General features: G+C 36.2%; 3 protein-coding genes across 7 annotated transcripts in view; 2 read left to right on the forward strand and 1 right to left on the reverse strand.

The window, feature by feature from the left end:
* Positions 1–13037, forward strand: part of CCDC88A (coiled-coil domain containing 88A) — a 190799-nt gene extending 177762 nt beyond the window's left edge. For 2 of the 5 annotated variants that reach the window (XM_079940521.1, XM_079940519.1), the window contains 6 exons: positions 1449–1532; positions 2529–2732; positions 3335–3406; positions 4397–4477; positions 6327–6586; positions 6778–9754. In XM_079940521.1, the coding sequence (XP_079796647.1) occupies positions 1449–1532; positions 2529–2732; positions 3335–3406; positions 4397–4477; positions 6327–6586; positions 6778–7773 (1697 nt within the window). In that variant the 3' untranslated portion in view covers positions 7774–9754. Of the gene's footprint in view, positions 1–1448; positions 1533–2528; positions 2733–3334; positions 3407–4396; positions 4478–6326; positions 6587–6777; positions 9755–11370; positions 11471–11996 lie in introns of those variants that run through there. The other 3 variants (XM_079940522.1, XM_079940523.1, XM_079940520.1) reach the window with 3 other exon arrangements.
* Positions 13038–16691: 3654 nt separating this feature from the next.
* LOC307195958 (prolyl-tRNA synthetase associated domain-containing protein 1) lies at positions 16692–19141 on the reverse strand. The gene is made up of 2 exons (XM_079940618.1): positions 18949–19141; positions 16692–17674 (listed from the first exon to the last, which is right to left on the reverse strand). Exons 1-2 carry the CDS (start codon positions 19030–19032, stop codon positions 17243–17245), a joined length of 516 nt encoding a protein of 171 aa, XP_079796744.1. The 5' UTR covers positions 19033–19141; the 3' UTR covers positions 16692–17242.
* A 396-nt stretch (positions 19142–19537) lies between these two features.
* The window catches only part of MTIF2 (mitochondrial translational initiation factor 2), a 43869-nt gene continuing 40988 nt past the window's right edge, over positions 19538–22418 (forward strand). The window contains exon 1 of the mRNA XM_079940611.1: positions 19538–19592. The gene's annotated coding sequence lies outside the window, so the exon portion shown is untranslated. The remainder of the gene's footprint in view (positions 19593–22418) is intronic.

A 22418-nucleotide genomic window follows, 5' to 3' on the forward strand; every position in this document is an offset into this window, starting at 1 on the left:
GTAAAGCAGTCTATGGAAAACAGTTGAAAACAGGAAAAGAAAGTATCTAAACAAGACAGTGTGTGCATGCTGCAACCACTCAGCTTTGTTTTAGCTAAGTGTCCATTTTTACATTGCTTTCAGTTCATTTCTTTTTAATCATTGAAAACAGCTGTGTTTACCAAGCTAGAAATGAAATAAAAGCTTAAATGAATCATGACTATTCTTAATAGCAATCAAATAAATCAGTTAAAAAGCTGTATGTCCTTGCATTCTCCTTAATGAGTGATACTCGTCAGTTTGTCAGAAGAGCTTTTTATTATTTATAAGATGATAGCAAACCCTGAGAAACAGCATAGTTATTAAGGCTGTGTACAGTATGCTTTTAAATCTTGATGTGAGTTTTTCCCCTAGCTCTTAAATTGCAGTTCCAAAAAGGTGTAACAGTTTTTCGTATTAAAATCTTCTTAAAGTGTAGCTTAAGAATGTTAGTGACTCTAGTGAACATTTTAATTTTTATGTTAACAACTCCTACTGTAGTATAACCCTAATTTTCCTTCATATAATTTTCCTGCATAGTGCTACCTTTGATTTTTTTTAATAACCCTAAAATCCCTTTAAAATATCTAAAAATGTTATAAATACATATTTTTCTGTCATTTTTGCTTGCTTTAGGCTACCTCTTTATCTTTTAGGCTTATCAAAGCTTAAAAGCTACTATCAAAATACTGTTTTTTCTTTCTCACAGCCAACCTTTTGCAAAATGAAATTAATATAATTGTCATCTCTTGAAAGACTTCTCTTAGAAGAGTATATATTTCTGTGGTGCTACTAAATAATGCACCAGAATTCAGTTTAAACCAAGAAGTAATTCCCTATTTTCTTTTTTAAAGTTTAAGGAAATAACGAAAGTTTTTTTAAGTTTCTTTAGATTATTTTAAACATCCCCTAGTTTTTGTTGAGGCATTTTACTAATGCCTGTACTAAAAATGTACAGGATGTACATTTTTCTGAATTACTTTTTTTTCAAAATAAAATCTTACAATTTAAAAAGTCAAAGAAAGCCTGAAAGCCTTCTACATTTTCATCATGTGTACTCTGTGATCCACCAATAATGGCCCTAATAATAAAGGTGTATCTTTACAACTTAACTAGGAAAATTGTTCCTTCTGTAAGTAGTTCTAATCAGTTCCTATATTTCTAGGACTTTAGTCAATCCAAGCTTTCAAAGTATATGTTTCTCATCATTGTCTTCAGTGCTTTTCCAAGTATTTTAAAGTATCAAAGTACATATTTCATATTTCATTATCACTCAGCAGCACGAGAATAATAGCTTTAGTATAGTTTACATAGCTGAAGCTCAGACATTCATTTCTGTCCTTAATTTCAACATTTAACTCCCATCTGTTCTTCTCCCTTTTTTCTTTCATTTTTCTGTTTCTGTTTTTCCTCATGCTCTGACATTAAAGTGGTTGCACTGAAAAGACTGCCCTTTTTGAGGAACAGACCGAAGGATAAAGACAAAATGAAGGCCTGCTACCGTCGTTCCATGTGTAAGACTTTATGACAGTTCAGCTTCTTTCAAATGACTACACTGGCTTCCATTACTAATTTTTCACTAACCATTCTTTGGACTGTGCCAATTTTCTTATTTTGCAAAGTGCAGTCTTCCTGTAATACAAGGAGCTGGAAGAATATTTTTTTCATAACTGGCACTGAATTTGCATTATATGTATGTTCACTTATACATATACATGCATATGTTTAGTCATACATGTAATATACTTGGAAATTTCCAGTACTTTCTAAAGGTTGGCAGAAAAAAACCTTTAATTTTATATGCCATAGAGATTTCTTCCCAAAGAAATTTACTTAAAGAAAATATAACAAAACCTTTAGCATTAGGTATTTAATTTCTTAATGAACTAGGATTAAATAATTAAATAAATAAAGTGGCCTGTAACCCTTGAGAATGTTTGTCATTCTTTATATAATAATACTCTGGTTTTTTCTTTTTTTAAGTGGAATGGGTAATTACATAATCACATTAAATGTCTGTCACTTTGGATATCCTCTCTTTCAGGTTTTTATTGAATGGTATACTTATTTGATTCATAAAATGAATAATTTCTTCAGTAATCTGCTCTGACCAAGGACTGTTTATCATTTTCAATAGTGATGCTGTAAAGAACTGCTCTCCATATTACCTTTATTCATTCCATTTTTGTCACCACAGAACCACATTATGAAGGCTTCTAATTATATTGTACATCACTGCTCAAAAGCATGGCAGTTGTACAGAGTAAAATTCCTTTTCCTATCTTTAAAGGGGGTGGAGGGTGATGAAAACATTTATTGAAGTTTATCAGCCTTCGGCCTACTCATTTCATTCAGCTGAATGCATGTCATAATTCAAATGACCTTGTGGTTAGTTTTTTATTTCACTTGCATTAATCCATAGACAAAAGTCAGATCATTTTTAATACAAAATAGAAATAAGAGCAAATACATTAACCATGCTGATTCATTTGCTTTCATTTGCATCCCAGCCATGAATGACCTGGTGCAGTCCATGGTCCTAGCAGGAGGACAGTGGACAGGTAGTACTGAGAATTTGGAGGTTCCTGATGATATTGCAACGGGTAAAAGGAGAAAAGAATTGGGAGCTATGGCCTTCTCTACTACAGCCATCAACTTTTCAACTGTCAACTCTTCTACAGGCTTCAGATCCAAGCAGTTGGTTAATAATAAAGGTATAGGCCGTCTGCTATTTGCACTGTGGTGTAACTGTTGGCAACAGGAATTTTAATTTGACTTTCCCGTGTTTACTTTTTTGACAGCAGCAACCTGAAATAATGATCAAAACAATCTGGATTTGATCTGAGGGAATTTTCAAATCATTTCAAAAATTTAAAACATCGTACAAATAACTAAAATCTTTCCTAGGCCTTTCATAATAAACAGATAATGAACTAACAAGAAATGGAAAAGTAAACCAAGTAAAAGAATGAGAAAAGGAGAGAGTGATAGAAGCTTTAAAAAAAAAAAACACAAAAAAAACCTAGAAACACTATAGCATCACAGAGAACCACATAGAGCAACCCAGGCTCCTGCTTTGATTTGCAGGGTCACAAGCAGATTGTTTCAGTGCTTCTGGTGTTTTCCCTAAGCAAGTCAACTCTCATCAGAGCTATTCTGTTTCTTACTTCTATTCGTTTCTGATGGAATCTATGAAATATGTTAAATCAAGATGTATTATACATGGTTGAAAAAGAATTTCCATATTCTGCATAAATAAAATTTTATAATTTTTTTGTTAAAAATATTTTTATATTCATTTTGCTATTTTATGTAGATACTACATCCTTTGAAGACGTAAGTCCACAAGGTATTAGTGATGATTCTAGTACGGGATCAAGAGTTCATGGTAAGATATGAACTTTATTTAGAGAGTACATATTACATACAGAATGAGAATGCTAAGACTCTTGCATTGACCTGCTGAATGTAGCACTGCCAGCAAGCATGTTTTCTCTAACCTGCATCTCATAGCTACCTCTGCTATTTCTTCAAACCTACTACCCCCTTTTGCCTTTTTTAAGGTTATTACTTCATCCAAATTGTCTCTGTTTTCATCAAGGTCATTTATAAAGTATGCCTGCACAATGCTCAAAGGTAATTTTGTTGCCATTTTGGCATAAGGTTAAAGTGATGAGATACATTTTATGTTTGATTTTAAAAATACTCACTTTGGCAAAGGACAAACTCTAAGAAACCACATTTTCTGCAATGTTGAGCATTTCAGAGTTTTTAGTTTCTATTTGGAAAGTCATATCTTACCAAACTAAATTAACAAATAATGGATAATGGAATTTCATATGTAAAGGAATATGTTAAAGGAATTTCATATGTAAGCAGGACTTTAAGACGTAGGATAGGGCCATGTTAACTGTGCAATTGTTTCCCTTGTATGGATAGGAATACAGGACATTAACTGTGCAGATGCTCATATTCCTCCTGTTCGTGGCATCTCTGCAATGTGCAGGGTTCCTTGTCTGATCTGTTGTAAGTGACCTAATCACCAGTTTTTTTTTTGGCCGGGGGGGGCATGTCATTCTGTTCAACTAAAACAGTCCTGGTATCCATCTAGAAATCCATTTCCAAATCTAATTATGCACTTTTATCTTCTTTTCTTTGAATCTCAGCTATTGTCTGAGAAGTGTCCTGTTCTCAGCTGTTTAACTGAACTATCTGGAAATGCCTTTCCTCTCTAATCTGTAAGATTCAACTCTCTGTGGGCATGCTCAGCCTGTGAAAGTATGCATGATTGCTTCCTCAAAGCATTCTGTAATCAGAATGTAAAGTTCATTGTCTTCAGCTGGAAGTTTTATCACTGTCTCCTGATTTTTTCATTTAGCTTCGAGACCAGCCAGCCTTGATAGTGGCAGAACATCCACTAGCAATAGCAATAATAATGCTTCACTCCATGAAGTCAAAGGTATGCTGTAGGTAAATTTATTAATATGCTCCATCCATTTCCAGATTTAAAAGTGGGAGATTGATGAAGTTTCTGGGGTAAAGTATGAAATCCAAATCATTCTGTGTTTGGAACATAGTTCCTTGGAATATTTTATACTTTTCACATTGCAATACAAATGTATTTCAATGTGTACAAATGTAAAAACAGGAGCAGTTATTTTAGTTTCCATTTTTCATCCTCACAGATAAAATCTTTTTCTTGTAATCTTTATATTTCAAAATATCTATAGGTTCCTATTTTACTTACATTTTGTCATTGTCATGAAAGTGGTTGTCCTTAACTTTCTCATGATACATGTACATTGAACTCACAGAAGGTGTTTTAGAAATAGTTTTAGCTTTTCTTATCCATGAAATAAGGAGGAATATATTTTTTTAATTTGAAAAGACAATTGTGTGTGTGTGTGTGTGTGTGTGTAAGTGTAACAAGAGCCAAATGGGTGCATAGTTCATATAAAGAATTAGTTCAAGATATCTTTTTCCTCAATTTTTTAATATGCATTCCAAGGTGAAATTTTTATGTAAATGTCTGGAAGTATTGACTAACGCCTTTTTCCTTAAAGGTATACTGCCTACTCATATTCTGGAATTATTTAATAGATTATAAAGGTTTGTGAAAGTAGTTATTCTCTACAGTCCAGAATTGTTAAATTATAATGAGTGCATTTGTTCTGTTGCTTTTTCATATTATAAAATCATTTTGTCTCAGTTGTGATTATATTTTATTATTAATGCTTTGACTTTGTTGCAATGATCTGAAAAATCTGATTTCAAGGAGGGATTATTTTTTCATTTTTATAATCATGTTTTTATATCCTGTAGAAAAATATAGTCTGAAATGTAAGTAAGTCTTTTCTGATTTGAAAATTTAAGAAAATCTTTTTCCTGTAAAATGTTACATAGCTTGAGCCAAAATCTTTCCTGACCCATTTTATTCTCTGTGATTAGGAAACCATGGAAAGTTGCATTTTCTATCTTGATGCTGTATCTACACAGTTTGCAATGGATCAAAATGAATAAGCACTGTTAAGGAATAGCATAAACTTTAGGGAGCTTTTTTCCAGAGCTAGTAATTTGCATTCTGTATAGTTGTTCAGCCTCAACCAAATCTTTGAAAGCTGTATAGCCACCATACCAACAGTGGAAAGCAGGGAGAATCAGATGATTCAGACATTAAAAAATAAAATACTACATACTTAATTTTATATTTTTACTGGAATTTTCTAAGTAATTACATGTCTCCATCTGAGTTTCCTTAGATGCTTGCTGTTTAAATTTTTTTAATATTTCTTTAAGATTATTCATTTAGGATCAACAAATAAACCTTCAGATAAGGAATACAGACCTCATAGAAAGTCAAAGAATTAGAATTTTTAGCATTTGGAAGAGTTTTTGGTTTTAACATTTTCAAATAATTAAAAATTTGTATAATCATGTTTTGTTTTAAATTGTGAGGTGTTTTACAATTATTTGAACCTGACTTTTAAAAAATGTATTATTTCCTTGTTTATTCATTCATTTACTCATCAAATGTATTGAGTGCCTGCTTTATATGTTTAGGCTGTGGGTATGGTGGTGATGGCAAGTCTTTGCCCTGTGGAGCTTATAATATTTGTCAACTTGACAAATAAGGAAGCACACTATGGTAGACATTTGTTAGACTGATGAGAGATGAACATGGTTTACTAAGCATTTCTGAATAAAGCTTTGAAAGTCAGTTTGGCTATTCGTAAGAATCCAGTCAACAAATGTCAGTATTTAATCTCATTTCTATTATTGAACTCTTAACACACCATTTACTCCAAAAGCAGGTGCAGTTAATATCCAAAGCAGGCCACAAAGCCACAGCAGTGGAGAATTTAGCCTGCTTCATGAGCATGAGGCGTGGTCCAGCAGTGGTAGCAGTCCAATCCAATACTTGAAAAGACAGCCCAAATCAAGTCCAGTGCTCCAGCACAAAACACTAGAGAGTCGAGCACATCACAAGGTCAAAACTGGTTCCCCTGGAAGTGAAGTTGTTACTCTACAACAGTTTTTGGAAGAAAGCAACAAGCTTACCTCAATACAGGTTAGTTTTATCTATGGTGACCTTAATTTAGATGGACACTACAAGTTAAATTTCTGTGGTTGAACTTTAGAGCTTTTTTTTAAGGAGGGTTTAGAGATATTAGCAATTTTTGTATTGTACAGTCTAGTGTATCAGGAAAGTAAAAGCATGGCTGTATTCACTAATCTGCTTTGATTTTTTTTTTTAAACAGATAAAGCCCTCAAGTCAAGAGAATCTTTTAGATGAAGTAATGAAAAGTTTGTCTGTCTCTTCTGACTTTTTGGGAAAAAACAAACCAGTTAGCTGTGGTCTGGCCAGGTCAGTAAGTGGAAAAACTCCAGGAGACTTCTATGATAGATGGACAACTAAGCCTGAACAATTTGTGAGACCTGGTCCTCAAAAGACTGAAGATACCTATTTCATTAGTTCTTCTGGAAAGCCTACACTAGGCACTCAAGGAAAGATAAAAGTAGTAAAAGAAACTTCTCTGTCACGACAATCAAAAGATAGTAATCCCTATGCCACTTTACCTCGTGCAAGCAGTGTGATCTCTACTGCCGAAGGAACTACTCGAAGGACGAGCATCCATGATTTTTTGACCAAGGACAGTAGACTACCTATGTCAGTTGATTCACCACCAGCTACTGCTGATAGCAGCATCACTGCAGCATCTAGTGAGTACCGTTTACACCAGTGGTCCTCTCATCCACTTCACAGTCCAACTTATGCTGTAGGTTCTCAAGCACAAAATGATTTAGCTACAGACAAGCCCACGTCTCCATATGCCCAGGCCAGAAACTCAAGAACAGAAAGGTCACATTTTCTAAACCAAACTTTTGCCACTGTTAATATGTCTAATGATGCATTTGGAATATCAGCTAAAGATAGCATAGACTCATTTACTGTGGCTTATCCATCTCAGCCATTTTTATCCCTGAATACAGAATTAGTTAGTAACATAAGTGGGCTACCTCCCAGACCAGTCACCAGGCTAACTGACCAGGCTTCTGCTTCTTTGGATGAAGCTGCACAGAAGGATACTGAGCAGTTTTCTGATCATCAGAACTGCAGTAACAGTAACCCACAGTCTTCTGTAGTTAGCAATAATCTTATCACTCCTGCATGCCTCTATCCCGATGACACAGAAGCTGCATTGTTGGTTTCTGAGGATAATCAAACTGTTTGGTATGAATATGGTTGTGTATGATCAAAACTGCACAATATAATACTGATGTCATTTGATATGCACTGTGCTTCTCTAATCTGATTTGAAGAGCTGCTGTTGAAAAGTATCATTTGGCTAGGTTTATACTTTTATTTTTAAATTGTGGATAGTGTTCAGGTGTACATTGTGGCATGTATATAAATGTGATTATGTAACCACAACAGAGCTTGCATGAATTATTAATTGCATTGTACATTTTTTGCATGACTTTAAGAACCTTAACAATACATGCTCCTCTTTGACATTTCTTGTCACCTAATAAGAGATTGTTACTTTGATACCTAGAGGCATGTTAAAATGGCTGCATGCTATAATTACCAACAAGGCATTTCCAAGTCATATTTACTTCATTGGTTCCAAAAAAGAATGCTCATTGTCTCTCTCCCTCCCTTTGCTCCCCTTTCCCTCTCTCCCTACCTCTCTTCCTCTCCTTTTTTTTTTTTTTTTTTTACAAAATGTGCACTTCATATTGCGCATGTACAGTATTAGTAAGGAAACTATGTTAAAAAGATGTCATTTTCTTTTGCCATTTAATTATGCCTTCTGGCCTGCTGTTTTATTTTCAAAGAAATAGTTATTAACTACTGCTCATATTTATAAAATTGTTCAGATTTAAAACTTTGTTAAGACTCATAAATTTAGTGTAATTCTTTTTTTTAAAAAAACATCAAATTTAAATGTGACATACAGGGACTAGGAGTATTTGTATTCTATTTCTTCTCTGCACTTTTCTTCATTTGATAAATATAAGAGCTCAAGTACTATCTTTCCTTCAAGATGACTTTTTTACTTGGCATCAGTTAACACAGTAGTTTTTTTCAGGTTTTTTTTAATATAGAGTCAAAGAGAAATAAAGCAAATCATACTCAGTGTGTGAGAAATTTGCATTTTTACTTCTGTTCAAAAAGGGTAGCAAGCTTATAAAGTGGTGAAAATTGTTACTTATATAATTCTATAATTTATTTATTACTAAATTATATATGTCCTTAAAACAGAATTTTCTAAAATGAGTACATTGTGCTAAAATAAAATGCAAAATTAGTATTTGTAATCACTTAAACAAACAAGTATGTTTTTAGTAGAACAAATTTTAGAATTAAGAATAAATGCAAGCTCTTAACTAAAAATTAATCATAAAAGATAGAGAAAATACTTGCTAACTGTGACTTATGTCATAAACTTTAAAATTATCTTGCTGTGGTCATAGCACTTTTAAAGCAGAATCAGCTAAACTTCAATTGTTTTATTCCAGAATAAAAGAAACCCCAAGAAACCCATAACCCTGAATCACTTACTTCTAGAGAAGTATATCTTAGTTCTGTCTCTGAAATGTTTTTGCCATCTTGATTCAGCCTAAATATTACTGACAGTCATGCAGCCTGGCATCTAGAAGAAATGGGGAGGAAATTATTATTTTACATGTTGTATTAAATTGTTATTAATTGGGTAAAAGAAAACAAAATTTCTAGAGAATCTTTGCTTAATGAAATGTGTATCCTGGCAATTCCCTGGCGGTCCAGTGGTTAGGACTCCACGCTTTTACTGCTGAGGGCCCGGGGTTTATCCCTGGTCGCGAAACCAGGAATCCCTGATCCCGCAAACCGTGTGGCACGGCCAAAACTTTTTAAAAAAAAGAAAGAAGGAAAGACATTTGTATCCTTTATAAATTAAGCTATTCTCTTCTTTTCTCATAGCCAGCTCTTACTAAAAATGCTTTTAATGTGGGTAATCAAATAAACACAATCAGAAATTTTTCATATTTTTTAGTATCTGCATGAATACATCAGTCTGTTTTGTTGTCACTTGTTTCATAATCAGTCCGAACATTTCAAATGTTTTTGGTGTCCCTTTTTGCATAACCTGATAATAAAACTTAATGGTAAATATAGGTGAGATTACATGGGGCCATATATGATACAAATGTAATAATTAGTGTAATTTCCACATTTAGTCAAAGATTATTTCACAACCATTTCAACTTTTTAGATAAGTCTGGCCTTATACTCTGTTTAAAATATTAAATTTATTTATAAAAATATATTGAGAAATCATATGCTATTATAGTAAAAACTGATTATTTTAAAATATTAGACTTACAGGAAAGAAGTATTTCTAACCCAAATGGCTATAGTTATATATACAGCATGTTTTCCAAAAGAACATACACACTGTGCATGTAAGACAGATAGATACATACCAGGTCCATGTGTCTTGATGTCAAAGAATACAGGTTAGACTTCCTCCAGAAACTGTCACCAGCTGTAGAGTCATAAAATTCCCCCCAAACACTATTTTACCTGTGTTTCTTGATAGCACTTGAAATCAAATTTTTAGCAGTGAGAAGAACCTTAGAAATCATATAGTTAGTGTTTCCCAAACTTTAAAAAAATCAACGTAATACTTTCTATGAATGAAGTCTTACAAAGATGCCCCAATTTAAAAAAAAAAAATTTTTTTTTGAGATAAAAGTGAAGCAACTCTGACTCAGTTGAACAGCTGCACTTTTTTTCCTCCAAGACAGCTCCATAATACTCTAGCGGCTTCACAGATTACAGGCATACCTCGTTTTATTGCACTTTGCTTTATTGTACTTAACAGATACTGCATTTTTTTTACAAATTGAAGGTTTGCGGCAACCCTGTGTTGAGCAAGCCTATCGGTGCCATTTTTCCAAAAGCATTTGCTTACTTCGTGTCTCTGTGTCACATTTTGGTAATTCTCAGACTATTTCAGACTTTCTCATTGTTATATTTGTTATGGTGATCTGTGATCAGTGGTCTTTGATGTTACTATTGCAAAACGATTATGACTTGCTAAAGGCTCAGATGATGGTTAGCACTTTTTAGCAATAAAGTATTTTTAAATTAAGGTATGTACTTTGTTTTTTAGATATAATGCTATTGCACACTTAATAGACTACAGTACAGTGTAAACACAACTTTTACATACATTGGGAACTAAAAATTCTTGTGACTCGCTTTATTGCAATATTCACTTTATTACAGTGGTCTGGAACCAAACCTGCAATATCTCCGAGGTATGCCTGTATTAGTACCCCAGTTTTAGATGAAATTGAATAGCTTTCATATTCCTAGCTTAGATTTCTAGAAATTACACCCTTATTATTTGTGACATTGTAAATTTATATTGTTAGGCATTGGGTCCCCTTTGATCAAAGCAATTTTAGTTCTAACAGTGTAAGTAGGTATGTTATTTGCCAATAAAATATGCCTCGAGCCCTGGTTTTCTTAGTAAACAATACAATTATTTCATTGTGGATGTTTCTGCTGCTGCATGCAAGATTATTTTTTACTTTAAAACTATATGTGACCATTTAGTTAAATAAACATAGTAAGTAAACCTATCTGACACTAAGAGGGCATAAGTATATTACTTAATAGCTCTTAAAATATAAAAATCAGTCTTTAAGTAAAGAGATGTCTATCAGATTAATAACATTTCCAGAGTTAGATTCCTTCTCCTTGCCCTACTCAACAAGAGCTCTTTAGTTTCTTACCTTCATGAATTGTATTCTGTTTAGCCTTTCATTAAATAACATGAAATGCTTTTCTCCTGCAGATGTGGACAAAGTACAAGAAAGCAGAAATTCAAAAAGCAGGTCTAGGGAGCAACAAAGCTCCTAATTCTATTACCCACTACATGACATGTGGGCCAAGTGGTGAGTTTCTTGCTTAAAATGTAAATGAGATTAATCTCATTTATACAAACTAACTGCATTAAGTATAAGAACAAGTGCACATTGCATTAACAGATGTAAATATTGCTTGCTTTAATTCATGACTTTCTGTCTTACTAGTAAATCAAGATTAGGTGAGTCCCAAAAGATTTTGCCCATCAGTGCAGGAAACCAATCTTTAAAAATTATTTTTCTTTTTTCCCCTCAATTTAAATTTGATTTTACTAATGAGTAATGTTTTAGAAATTATTTTCAGTTTGAAGTCTTTCTTTGTGGTAGGAATACAACTTCTGTGCAACGTTCTTGATAATTGAGGAGAATAAACTAAATGCCTTTTCTATGAAGAGCCACTCAAAAAAAAATTGTCTCTGACTTTCTGTCACTCTCATCCCTATAGAAGTTATCTGGTGCATGCTGTTCTTTTAGTGGTTGCTCTGTATTTTATATCTCTTATCTTCAAGCTTTTCTTATATTTTCTTTCTTCTTTCTACCTTCCAACTAAATACAGAGAGAAAAGTGTCCTTCAGTTTCTCAGTGTGAAGCCTTTATTTCTGAAGTAACAAGACACCCAACTATAGGAATCACTTTTTAAAATCTTTAAGACTTTAACAATCCTTCGTGACTAGAGCAGGAAAGAAATACAAACCTTCATTCCTTCCTTGAATCAAGGAGCACTACTGGAGTCAACTGCCAAAATTTTTAGAAGGTTTTGTGACTTACTGTACATTGTACTGTTAAGATCTACTGAATAAAGGATGTTCTCTCACTAAGGACCAAGTGTTTTAAGGTTTCAAGAAGTACTCCAAGAACAATATACTTCTTTCATCATTTGTTTATGAATTTATCCATGTTTGCTTAATGCTTCTGCTAAGTATTAGTCTAAATCTAGCCATTTATATTTAGTTGTGTAAACCTAAATTAAATGCTGTAGTATGTTGTGGGATGTACTATATATCAAGATACAGAGAACATTGTTTTGGCATGTCAGAGCCTTATTTGGTTAGCAGACTGCATGTGTTGGTATTCTTTTTTTTTTTTAAGCCTATTATTTTGATGCACTGCAAAAGAAATTCAGTTTATGAGATAACTCTGAAAAATCCATAATAAGATAGGAGTTATAAAAAATTTACAGTGATATTAATCTTTCCGTATCCCCCACTAGCAACACTAAGCAATTCACACATGGATCTAAGGTAATTAAAGTGTGTTTTTCTGAAACTTTTTTTTTAGTAAGATGGTTTTCTAGAAAATGGCATTCCCAAGATAAAGCTGTTGTGTTTGAACTCATTTCCCTCCTTTAGTACTGGGTTATGTATGTGTTTGTTTTTTTAACTTGAGAGCTGAATGTTGCTTAAGAAGTTTTCTTATGGCAAAAATAATGTAAATAATTTACTATGATCTGCATTTTGCCAGGAGCTCATTTATTATTAAGGTTATCACTTATTAATAAAAATCTTTCTGTTTTTGTCCTTTATAATACATTAAAGTTGGTAACTGTTATCGGTACTTTTGAAATATTTGTATGCATTTGTTACCTTAAACATTTGAAAGAAGCACAAAAAAAAGGTAAATTTAGTCAACCCAGGGAAACATCAATTTTTTTGTAGTTCCAATTTTATATCACAGTTTTATTTTCTTATGAAGTCAAAAAACTGCATTGATACTTACTAATGCAAATTCATTATTTAACAAATATCAGAATAATCTTAAAGGTCTGAAATGAGAAAGATACTAACTTTTTAATTTTAACAATATACTTCTTAGGCTCTCACTACCAGCTCTAAAAATCTTTTTGGAATAATTCCATAGTGTGTGGTTTATGAACTGTGTGTTTCATCACTAACCTAGTAGCCATGAGATACATGTCTCCCTCTCTCCCTCCTTCCTCACACCTTTCTTTTTTTTCTTTCTCTTTCTGGTAGGCCAGTAACACTGCTGTGTTCATAGTCTACTTTCAGAAAGACCATTAATGAAAAACAGCATGTATAGTTGAAAAGAAACTGAAATGGAAGTTAGAGAACCTGGACTTCATAATGCCACCATTAACTTAGGTTTTGCCACCAAGTAATGCTGTAAAGTTAAATCACTTTTAAACCCTTGGATGAAAGGTGCTATGTAAATGTAAATACAAAGGATTCTTACTAAAATACAAATATTGCACAACAGACATATTTAAAACCTATTCTCTAGACTTGGAAACATGTCTCCATCATGACTCCCTAGATTCAAGTATCAGACTGATAATGGGTATCATGGCAGTCTAGAGACACTTGCATGTAAAAAATGTAAATTCATCTTTAGGTGGATAAATTGAAAGTAAATATAGAAATTATGTTTTAGCTAAATACAGTGAGTGGGTAACTTAGATTTATATTAACTAGCATCTAATTTGCACAACTAGGACACATTCCAGGACATTTACTGAAAGTTGAAATTTAATGAGTAGGAGGTAGCCCAGTGAGGGTGTATGATATCACAGCTTGGTCTCTACAGGACACTAATATCCTAAAACAGAGAACATGCTGACTGAGGCAGCACATTACTGCTTCAATTAGAAAATGCTTAAGGGTAGCCTATAAAGTACTAAACCTGAGTGGGCTGACCCTGAGAAAATGCAGCAAGACAACCAAGAGAATACTTGAGACTGCAAAAGTGGAATATTCTAATTATATTAATCACCTTTTTCATACCATTTCAAGAAAGGATTAGATAACCCATGAATATTTTACCATCTCCAAAAGATACCATCAGAAGCAAACTTAGTATGAAGTCATGCTTTTCCCTTAGATAAACCACTTCTGCCAAACAAAATAGTGTAGCCAACTAGAAACTAACTGGGGCCACTTTCCGGACTGGGGCCTGACATGCTTTTAATGATCTGGCTCTATTCTAAATCAATACCCAAACCCCCTCGGAAACTAAAGAATTTATATACAGGGTAATAGCTTCGGCCCAGAGCTCCAATAAAGTGCTTCAGATCTGGCAATGTGGAAATGTTCGGTCCAAGTTTTTGAACTGGTGGTTACCAAAGAGTACACAAAACAGGTTTGTATGTAGCACCTTTCATGCAAGGCATGGTAAAAGCCTATTTAAAAATCACTGTGCATATTACGGAATTGCAGCCACCTCACAAATGAAGTATTACAGCCTGCACTGTCTTACAATTTTATGTCAGGAAGTGAAAAAGATATTGTACCAAATCTGGAATTACAATGAGGAGTAATAATGTATGCTAAATGACTTGTATTTTAAGTTACTTTTTATGAGAAAAGTGAAATTTTGTGTTTTCTTTTCTGCTACACTTAGTCTTGAGATGTATTTTTTTCTTTAAGCCTTGAATGAATAATACAAAAGGAGCCCATTTTATAATATAAACCTTGATGTACATGTTGAGATATTTGGACAAAGAAAATGCCTTAAAAGGAATGCTTATGGATAAAGTTGCACTTACAACACCTTTAACAAAACGTGATTTCAAATTGTCTTTTTCTTTTCTACTAAGGGTTCTCTCTTTCAGTGTTTGCCATTGTACTTGTAACTGTTATTAAATATCAAATCCAATAATATAAAAGATGTAACATTTCCTTTAAAAGTAATGCTACTGAGAAATTTGGAGTTGAATGGCAAAATGTTTATTACTTGGCTATACCTAATATAAGCCACAGTTCATAACAAAAAATCCAGTTTATAACAAAATAGATACCATCATTTGGCCCATTTGTCTTTTTTTAAAAACATTCATTATTTTTCATTTTAGTTTTTAACTTTATTTCTCCTAAAAAAATTAAGTTGGTTTAACATTCACTTGTTAAACTGATATAACAAGAGGTGAATTTTAAACTAATATAAAAAGAGGTGATTTTTATAACAAGTGGTCAGCAATCATAACATATAATTTAGCCCAATATTATTCTTTCCTTTCCCTTTGCCCTAGAAAACCTGCTTTATGTGTTTCATAACATATAACCTTGTTTAGATGATTCTGTCCTAATCACTTTGGGATGAGTATTGGAGGTTTTGGGAGAGAACTGAGAGTCTATCAGTCTTGTCAACCTCAAAATAGGTTTAAATACAATAATAGATTGTACAAATCAGTCTCTTTCATTTTCACATCTAGACTTTGGGAGGCGTAATGTTAGAGATGGCACCCTGCCTTGTGTCCTTGGGCAGGTCAGTCTTTCTGGGCCTGTTTTCACCATAAGGTGGGGAGGACAGTTAGACCAGTTATCTGAGGTCCTCAGTGTCTTTGATTCTGTTCGTTAAACCTTAATTTTATATGCAAAGCAACCTAAAATTTCCTCTTTCTTAGATAGTACAGAGTAGGCAGAAACTAACATAGCACCTCAGAAATAAGGTTATCATTTATGGAAAATATTTCTTACTAACTCATCTCTTAAATCCATTCTGTATTTTATAAAAATTCTGCCTTGAGTAGACTTGTAGTTTACACATAGATCCAAAGATGACAAGTTTTTACTTTTGCCTTTCAGTAATGCAAATTGGTACAAATTAAGTACAATTTCCCTACCAGAAGCAAATATTTTTTTGAGTGTTCAACCTTAGGAAAATATGATTATCTCTCAAATATCCCACTTGATTGTACTCTAGAGGAAACGAGAATTTTCCTAAGACCTCTAGGCTATTTTGTAGCCTAGTCTAGTCAGACCCTCAACTGGGGTTTTGTTTGAATCTAAGTGAGGTGGAAAAGTACATCAATTTTCCTCTGTTTTTGAACTAGCCTCTATATGACAACTGACAATGCATAATCCTGGGTTCTTATACTGCTTTAGATGCCACAGTTGAAAGGGGATGAGTAAAATTTAATATAGCCTAGAGGACAAAGGAACCTTGTTCAAGCATGTTCACATTTTGTAACCTCTGAAGACTAAGCAAATCCTTCTTGTATGTATGTATACATGAAGGCCTATGTATTTTCTGCTCCTGAGTTTTAAAATATAATTTCATTAGTATAATGATTATGACATAACATTTTCCATCCCTACTTTGAGTGTTTTTCTAGATTAAAATTTTCTATAGAATTTTATTTAAAAATTAGCTTATTTTTCACTGAAAAAAAAAGCATTGGTTTAAAAACAAACACCCGGTAATAGGAAGGTTTTGCCCTTGCCCCCTTGTTTAATTATATTGCTGGGGAATTCTTATTCCTTAATCCTCATTCCTCAAAGATAACCACTATTAACAGTTGAATATATTCCCATATTCCTCTTTTTCCCCTGTATGTACACTGTCATATATATAATTTTATATATGCTGTTTTTGCAGTTTGCTTTTTTCAAGTATAACACCTTACAGAAGATGTAATATAGTTAATCTTAGATAGTTAACTAATCTTAGTTTTGATGTTAATTAATTAATATAGGCTGCTACACAGCTTACAGGATCTCAGTTCCCCTGACCAGGGATTGCTCCCCCGCGCCAAGGCAGTGAAAGCCTGGAATCCCAACCACTAGGCCACCAGGGAACTCCCTATGTTAATTCATCCTTAATTGTTGAAGGCATTCCTGTAACAAGTAATTGTCATGGGGGGAGGGGAGGGTGGAATCTCTCAGCTGACTAAAACTACCTCAATATATCTTCTTAAAAACAGCTCCTTTAAGATGAAATAGTTAAATAGCTCCTTAAGTAGTTTAGGTAGTCACCAAACCAAGGTGCTATATATATCTTACCACTTTTAATGCTTTTTATAATTACAAGTAAGAAAAACAGCTTTCAGAAGTAAATGTATTAGCCCAATTAGTTTTTATCAAAATTTAGTCTTATGGGATCGTGTCCTGTCTCCTTCACAAATGTGAGAAAGTCTTCAGGGCTCAATCCCATGGTTGCAGCATTCGTCATTGGATGAAAGTACACCTTTTCATGTCCACCTTCCAAAAAAGCAGAATCCAGAACAAATTTCACATCTCCATCATCACAGAAGAGTGCCAACGGTGTGGCACAGCCTTGGCCAACTTTCAGTTTTTCTAGCATGGCTGTTTCATCAGCAAACCGCAGATTTCCACTTCCAACACCTAACTGCTTGGCAAGATCATTTAAATTAATTTGTCTATCATGAAGAACTGTCACCAGCCAATAGTCTTTTTTCTTTTTGTCTTTAAGAAATAAGTTCTTACTATGTGCTCCTTTCAAATGTTGGATATGAGGCATCATTTCTTCAACTGTAAACACCTGTGAAATATCACATGAGAAGTTTAAAAATAATATGCATGTATACACACACTGCACACATACCGTTATCTGTATATTGCCTGGTGGGTGTAAGGTTAGGGAGTACTCAATGACCTGGATTTCACTGGTAGAGATCCATCCCCAGTCCATTAGCAAATATATCTCATCTCAGGGCCTCAGGAAGTATTGATAGTTTCTCTTAGACCAGTTCTCCATTCCAGTGTGCAGGCCAAGCCTTCACACTCCTAAAATGTTTTTGTTTTTCCATTAAACTTTTGGTAAAGTTTATAGCAGCCCTCACAACACTGTAAATCAACTCTACTCCAATAAAAATTAATTTTAAAAAGTTTATAGCAGCCCAGACTCCTATTCCTTGGCATTCCATTACATCCAGGCCATATGACGATCTCCACTCTATAAAAAGATAACCGCAGAGAGGGAGTGAGGGCAGGGAATGAGACCCTGGACTAATATACAGAAAAAATCAGAAAAGCTGGCAATACACGCAGTAAAAAGGGGGAGAGTATGTGGACTATAAGGGAGGCAAAAGGGTCAAAGAATATACTTTTGATGACTTTCTCTAAACTTGGAAGATCATCACCATATCTAGCTAATTATCATTAGCTGTTACTCAAGCGTTGGGCAAAAACTTTGTCCTTGCACCACTCAGGTTACGTACTGGCTCCGTCAGATATGTGCAAAAAAAAATCTTCCCATCAATAAATCATGTTAAAAAATACCAAACTCTAACCTTGGCATCCTGTATGCACGTGCAGCCACTGCAAAGCCGGGTTTACTGCTTGGCAACTTACATACGCATAAAGTTAACACACTGACCAAACATCCCTAGCCAGTTTGAGATGCGCAAGTTCTCAATATGTTGTACTAGTTCTCAACATAAAAAATCACTCCGAATCCCCGGGCGGTCCAGTGGTTAGGCCTCCGCGCTTCCAGTTCAGGGGTCACGGGCTGGATCCCTGGTGGAGAACTAAGGTTCCGCACCCCACGTGGCGCGGCCAAAAAAAAAAAAAAAAAAAAAAATCACTCCAAGAAGAAAACATGAGGTTTTTTCACAATAACATCAGCGTCCTATGTGGAGAGGCCCTTGATGGTACTTTCAGGTCCCCTTCGTACTCTAGATCCCGGGAAATGCCTTAGAACGGAAGTTTCTGCGGCACATTACCCCTGGGACGTCTAGGCTTAGCGCCTTCGCCCCATAGAAGCTGCAGCAGAGCCCACCCCTTCCCGGGGTGGTCCCGGCGGGAGCGCCTCACCTCCGGGTGCTCCACGACCTCCGTGCGGATGGCCAGGGCTTCGAGGCGCTGCTCCAGCGCTGCCCGCAACTCGCCGCCTGCCATGCTACCCTCGTGGCGCTAACTGACGCGGTGGCGAGAGACCGAACGGAAGAACTGGGCGTGGCTTCCCGCAGTCCACGAACTGCCAGCTCAGACGGAAGTGCCTGGAGGGACAAGGGCGGTGCCGGAAGCCCAAGAGTGGGCGCTTTCCGGAGGCGGAGTTGCGCTGGGTTCGCTTCGTTACTTCCCCGCGTGCTTGAAATTTGCGTCCGCAGAGACAGACTTACCAGACGTGCAGAGTTCCTTGCCCCGCGTCCTGCGAGAGGAAGGCGCCTGCCTTCTCACAGCCCTCTCTAGCCTCGCCTCAGGTTTCCTAGATACAGCATATCTTCCATTTAAACAGAATCAGAGCCACATAGCAACTCAGCTTAGGGAGTGTTGGGGGAGTAATCAACTGGACGTGGGCTCGGCTTGACTCAGGAGGTGGACTGAGGCAGTCAGAGGCTCCTTACCCGTTCTGTCCTTGGAATGTACTTTCTGCCCGCTGTTCCTGAGCTAGGTGCTACTTGAAGGATGCAGCCTTGAGAGAGTAAGGTGTTATTGAAACCATCTGGACTTTTTTGGTAAGTGCAACTCCCCTTCCCGCACTTAAGGACGCTGTATAAACTGTTAAGATTCTGGCGAGTGGATATCCAAGACAAACCACCTATGTAAGTTCCCTTGCTTACTAAAACTGCCACCTATCAATATGGAATGTCCTGCCTCTTCAGTCATTCTGTTACCTCCTAGGGGTGTGTGTGTGTGTGTGTGTGTGTGTGTGTGTGAGTGTTGGTGTGGGGGCGGAGGTTTCACCTGGGGAATTACCTGAGGTCGTGAACCAACAGGGAGAGAAGGAGCCAAAATCCCTCTCCTTTTAAATAATCAGCTGTGGCAACCACAACTCTACCTTTCGCAGAGGCATTTTTCCTACCTCTTTGTGGGGTGTTTTCCACTATCCTGCAAAACCCTCACTCACCACCTTGAACGAGGCCTGAAATTCCACTAGAGTTTCACTTATGAGTTTAGATTAAGCCTCAACTTGTTACCAAAGCTGTTGCCCCAGAATCATACTCTTGTCCCGGGCTTGAATGGAAACCAGTTGCTCTTAACCTAAGTTTTGGGAGGAAGCTGCAAAGAAAAACACAAGAACTGGTTAGAACCAATTAGGCACTAGATGGCTGAAGATTTAACTTCCAGTAGACCTAGAGCCTCATGATACATTCATTGTAATACCTAAGCCTGCTAAATGACACACCGACCGGTGCAATGACAGCTGACAGTTGCCATGACAACAACTGGAAAAGCCCATACAAGGACCGAAAAGGAGAGTTGCATCAGTTCCAGGTCCAAACCACACCCCCGTTCTCAGTTAAGTCATGAATATTCCTCCCACTCTTTCCAATTCCCTCCCTTCTTCCTCGACCCTCTTATAAACATAGTGTCTCCCCTGGAATTGGGTAGAGAAGTTGATTTGCAAACAGGTTTCCGCTTCTCCATTCTTTAGCCATTAAATAAAGCTCGTGCTGTTCCAGTCTCAGCATAGGTTTTGTAATTGGCTGTGTGAATCCGATCGGAAAAGGAACCTCCCTGACTGAGACAAGGGGTCTCAGTCTGGGCTAGGACCCCAGGGCAGGCCAAATCAACCAATTCAGGAATACAATCCCAGATAAAACGTAGATATTCCTAGGGACGTTTAACTCTAGTAGGAATATATAATATTTAGGTCATTTCTGGGGTGCAAATTGAAGGCCTGGTAAGGAAGTCTCTTAAGAAGACACTGCAGGGACTTCCCTGGTAGCACAGTGGTTAAGAATCCGCCGACCAGTGCAGGGGACACGGGTTTGAGCCCTGGTCTGGGAAGATCCCACAGGTTGCAGAGCAACTAAGCCTGTGCATGTGCACCACAACTACTGAGCCTGCGCTGTAGAGCCCGCGAGCCACAACTACTGAGCCTGCATGCCACGACTACTGAAGCCTGCACGCCTAGAGCCTGTGCTCCGCAACAAGAGAAGCCACCACAATGAGAAGCGTGGGCACCGCAGTGAAGACTAGCCCCCGCTCACCGCAACTAGAGGAAGCCCGCACGCAGAAACGAAGACCCAACGCAGCCAAAAATAAATAAGTAAATTTATTTTTAAAAAATAATAAAATATACAGGAGGATGTGCATAGGTCATTTGCAAACGCTATGCCATTTAATGTAAGGAACTTGAGTGTCCACAAATTTTCATATCTGTTGGGCGGGTCCCTGGAACTAATCCCCCTTGGATACCGAGGGAGGGTAATATCTGAGTCCTCACCCACATGACAACCTTGGAGGAAGCTGTGAACGAGGAAATCAGAGCCAACTTCACGATTTCACCCAGAATTGGCCTTGGATAATACAATTTTAAAAGTTCTAAGCTTAACCCACCTCTTAAAACTATTAAGCCATGTTTTCCTTCAAACAGTCCATCCAGTTGTTTGATCCTTGATTATAGAACCAACAACAGGTCTCTGCCCGTGGCCACCTAAATTCAGGTCAACAGCAAAAGCAATGTACCACATTACAGAGTATTTAGAAAACTTAGATAAGGGGGAACGGATCACTCAGAACATTTTCTCCATGTTTATTATTTTATTTCTCCGTTTGTGAATTAGCTTCGTTTATGTCTTGGCTCATTTAGCTATGGAGTGAATGTTAATGGCTTTCACACTGGTTTACATGAGCTGTTTAAATAATCAAGTTATGTGCCTTTTATTTGTCATATATCCTCCAAATGGTTTTCATTTTTCCCATTTAAGAAGAGATTTTTTTTTCCCCTGCACCGCGCAGCTTGCGGGATCCTAGTTCCCCAGCCAGGGATCGAACCATGGGCCCTGGCAGTGAAAGCGCAGGATCCTAACCACTGGACCGCCAGGGAATTCCCAAGAAGGGGTTTTTTTTTTTTTTTTTTTTTTTTTTTTGCGGTACGCGGCCCTCTTACTGTTGTGGCCTCTCCCGTTCCGGACATGCAGGCTTAGCAGCCATGGCTCACGGGCCCAGCCGCTCCGCAGCATGTGGGATCCTCCCGGACCGGGGCACGAACCCGTGTCCCCTGCATCGGCAGGCGGACTCTCAACCACTGCGCCACCAGGGAAGCCCCCAAGAAGGGATTTTTTTTTAAAGTTTGGTTTTATCTACAGAAGTTACTTATTTTTGTGTAACCAAATGTCATTCTTTTTAAGTTATTTTGATCTAAGTATAGAAAGCTAACCTCCAGCAATAGACTATTCGATCTGTTTTCTTTTTTATTTTCTTAATACTCAATTCATTAATTCATTTAAATTTTACTTTGGCGTATAAGATGTGGTGAGGCTCATTTTTTTCACTAGGTTTCTGTCTAAGAATGAAAGCATTAGAATACCAAAGACCACCTATATGAAGATATG

Source organism: Stenella coeruleoalba (assembly GCF_951394435.1).
Source record: "Stenella coeruleoalba genome assembly, chromosome: 13".
Classification (NCBI taxonomy): Eukaryota; Metazoa; Chordata; class Mammalia; order Artiodactyla; family Delphinidae; genus Stenella; species Stenella coeruleoalba.

What these genes read in the sequence shown, in the direction of transcription:
- LOC307195958 (XM_079940618.1), bottom strand. Translation starts at nt 19,032, where the DNA reads ATGGCAGGCGGCGAGTTGCGGGCAGCGCTGGAGCAGCGCCTCGAAGCC. An exon ending in AGGTCGTGGAGCACCCGGAG is followed by an intron (nt 17,675 to 18,948) that starts GTGAGGCGCTCC and finishes GATATTTCACAG; the next exon opens with GTGTTTACAGTTGAAGAAAT.